General features: G+C 49.4%; 1 protein-coding gene across 1 annotated transcript; it reads left to right on the top strand.

Moving 5' to 3' along the window:
* Positions 1–688: 688 nt before the first annotated feature.
* LOC104441570 (berberine bridge enzyme-like 13) lies at positions 689–2,544 on the top strand. Its single transcript, XM_010054718.3, is given in 2 exon segments — positions 689–1,189; positions 1,192–2,544. Coding segments are annotated over 2 exon segments (1,614 nt in total). The 5' UTR covers positions 689–735; the 3' UTR covers positions 2,352–2,544.
* The last annotated feature ends 307 nt before the right edge of the window (positions 2,545–2,851 follow it).

The raw sequence follows: 2,851 nt of genomic DNA, 5'->3' as shown, positions 1-2,851 counted from the left end.
CGTACTTATTTTGTCCATGGTAATTATAGCGAGTAGCAGTAACTAAAGATTTTACCAGGAGAGAATACCATCTTGATGAATAGAATAAATATTCATGTATAATTGGGTTTTACATTCAAATTTTTTCCAATAAAGACATTACTTTATGTAGATGCTACCGTGCCTCCAAGGCAAACATCCGTCTATGTGATTCAATTTTTCTCCAGTGATAGAGCTGGGAAACGACCGATTCCAGGCCAGTTTTTCAGCATAACAAGTTCACTTTCCGGTTTCAATATTTCGGTACCGAGACCTATCAGATAGTTCCGGAATTCCGCATCAAGAACGACCTTCTCCCAAACTGATCAATTCATATGACTATTCGCGTGCTTGCTGGCTGCGGAATAAGAGCAAAGGAAACGAGTTTCTTATAGGTTTACGTGGTATAACCGTTAATTAGTATATTATGGAAAACGTCTGTCTTCACCTCGACGGTCGGACTAGGGGAGGCTGGTTACCTTTACTTGGCTCCACACAAGGACTTCAATCAAATAATGCATATTCACCGGAAGTTTTTGCAATAATTACATTAGACGACCCCACGCTGAAATAATGGAAGACCTTGAAAACCCTAAGTGATGTCGGCATTAGATCATCCACACGTTATCTAGGCCATGAAATTCCACTATATATACACGACCCATCAAACGTTCAATCGAACCAACTGACGAGAGCAGAGCCGAATCGACCCAAGAAATGGCGTTTCATAGCTCTCTGCTGCTTTCACAGATTCTTTTGCTTTTCATGGTCGCATCGTCTCCATGGACATCTGCGACTTACCCGATTCAGCAGACCTTCTTTCGTTGCCTCTCGACCAATTCCAAGAACTCCGTTCCTCTTTCCTCGTATTACACCCCGAATAACGTCTCTTCCTTCTCGTCCGTCCTCAATTCGACGGCGAACAACCTCCGGTACTTGCTCCCGACGGTGCCAAAGCCCGTGATCATCTTCACCCCACTCGCTGAGCTCCATGTCCAAACTGCTGTCCTCTGCTCGAGGCAGCTCGGGCTCACCCTCCGCGTCCGGAGCGGGGGCCACGACTACGAGGCGGTCTCCTACGTGTCCCAGATCGAGCCCACCTTCGTCGTGCTCGACCTGTCCCAACTCCGGGCCATCGAGGTGGACATCCCCCGCGGCACGGCGTGGGCTAAGCAGGGGCCACAAATGGGGAGGTCTATTACCGGATCGCTGAGAAGAGCAAGGTCCACGGGTTCCCGATGGGCCTGTGCACGAGCTTGGGCGTCGGTGGCCACATCACCGGCGGGGCCTACGGGTCAATGATGAGGAAGTTCGGGCTTGGGGTCGACAACGTGATCGACGTCCGGATGGTCGACGCCAAGGGAAAGATTCTTGACCGGAAGGCGATGGGAGAGGACCTGTTCTGGGCACTCAGGGGAGGCGGCGGAGGCAGTTTTGGCATAATCCTGGCTTGGAAGCTGAAATTGGTCAATGTGCCTGAGACCGTGACTGTGTTCACGGTCGCCAAGGCCCTCGAACAAGGCGCGACGAAGGTCCTGTACAAATGGCAAAACGTAGCGCCAAAGCTCGACGACAGGCTCTTCATCAGAGTCATCATCCAGGCCTCCAGCGCCAACCTGACGGAGAACCGGACCGTGTTGACTGCTTACAACGCCCTCTTTCTGGGAGACGCGAACACCCTCCTTGGAATCATGGGCAAGGGCTTCCCGGAGCTGGGATTGACGCGGGCCGACTGTGTCGAGACAAGCTGGATTGGGTCGGTCCTGTACATTGCAGGGTACCCGAATACGACCGCCCCGGAGGTCCTCCTACAGGGGAAACCCCTGTTCCGAAACTACTTCAAGGCCAAGTCCGACTTCGTGAGAACCCCGATCCCCGAGGAGGGTCTCTTGGGCCTGTGGAAGATATACCTTGAGGAGGAGGTCCCGTTCATGATATGGAACCCATACGGTGGGGCGATGGCCTGGGTCCCCGAGTCGGCGACACCGTTCCCGCACAGGCGAGGCACACTGTTCAAGATCCAGTATGTGGCGACCTGGCAGGATGGGACCCAAAGCATGGCCAGGCATATGAGCTGGATCGGCAAGCTTTATGACTACATGGGAAATTATGTGTCCAAGAATCCAAGAGAGGCCTACGTGAACTACAGGGACCTTGATTTGGGCATGAACAAGAAAGGCGTCAACAGCATGATGGAGGCAAGTTCTTGGGGTTTGAGGTATTTCAAGAGCAATTTCTACAGGTTGATTAAGGTCAAGACCAGGGTGGACCCAGATAACTTTTTCAGGCATGAGCAAAGCATTCCTCCTCTTCCTGTGAAGAAAGGGAATTAGAGAGTGTTATATGATTAGTGTAAGATTTGCTTGGACCACTTGAGAGTTCGATGGCTTGTGGTTGTTCTTTCTTTTCTTTCTTTTTCCTTTCTTTTTGCTCTTTTTGATTTTGGCCTTTTTCCCCCTCTTGGAAGTAACTGCGTGGCAGTGTGTACTGTGAGCATATAATCAAATACAAATATCGGTTTGCACACCTCTCTCTCTCTCTCTCTCTCTCTCTCTATACTTCCATTTTCTGATGTTGATCTCATATCTTCCCGCCTAAGCTGTTGTTAGCTGGCCCCAACAAAAGGGCAGACCCAACCAACTATCTCATCCTCACACATCAAGCCCTAGATCGGAATGGCAATAAACTGAATCTCTCATGTAACTATTAAATTGGACTTGATGGTAACTAGGCTTTGATATTAATATTTTGTTGTCTTAAACTTCTTTCACCTCAAAAATTAACTCAAAATCCTTCATATTTATAGAACATCATAATTCCATTCCATCGGGAC

This window comes from Eucalyptus grandis, chromosome 5 (assembly GCF_016545825.1).
Source record: "Eucalyptus grandis isolate ANBG69807.140 chromosome 5, ASM1654582v1, whole genome shotgun sequence".
NCBI classification, from domain to species: domain Eukaryota; kingdom Viridiplantae; phylum Streptophyta; class Magnoliopsida; order Myrtales; family Myrtaceae; genus Eucalyptus; species Eucalyptus grandis.
The sequence above is the reverse complement of the archived record's forward strand: the minus strand, read 5'-3'. Positions and strand labels throughout refer to the sequence as shown.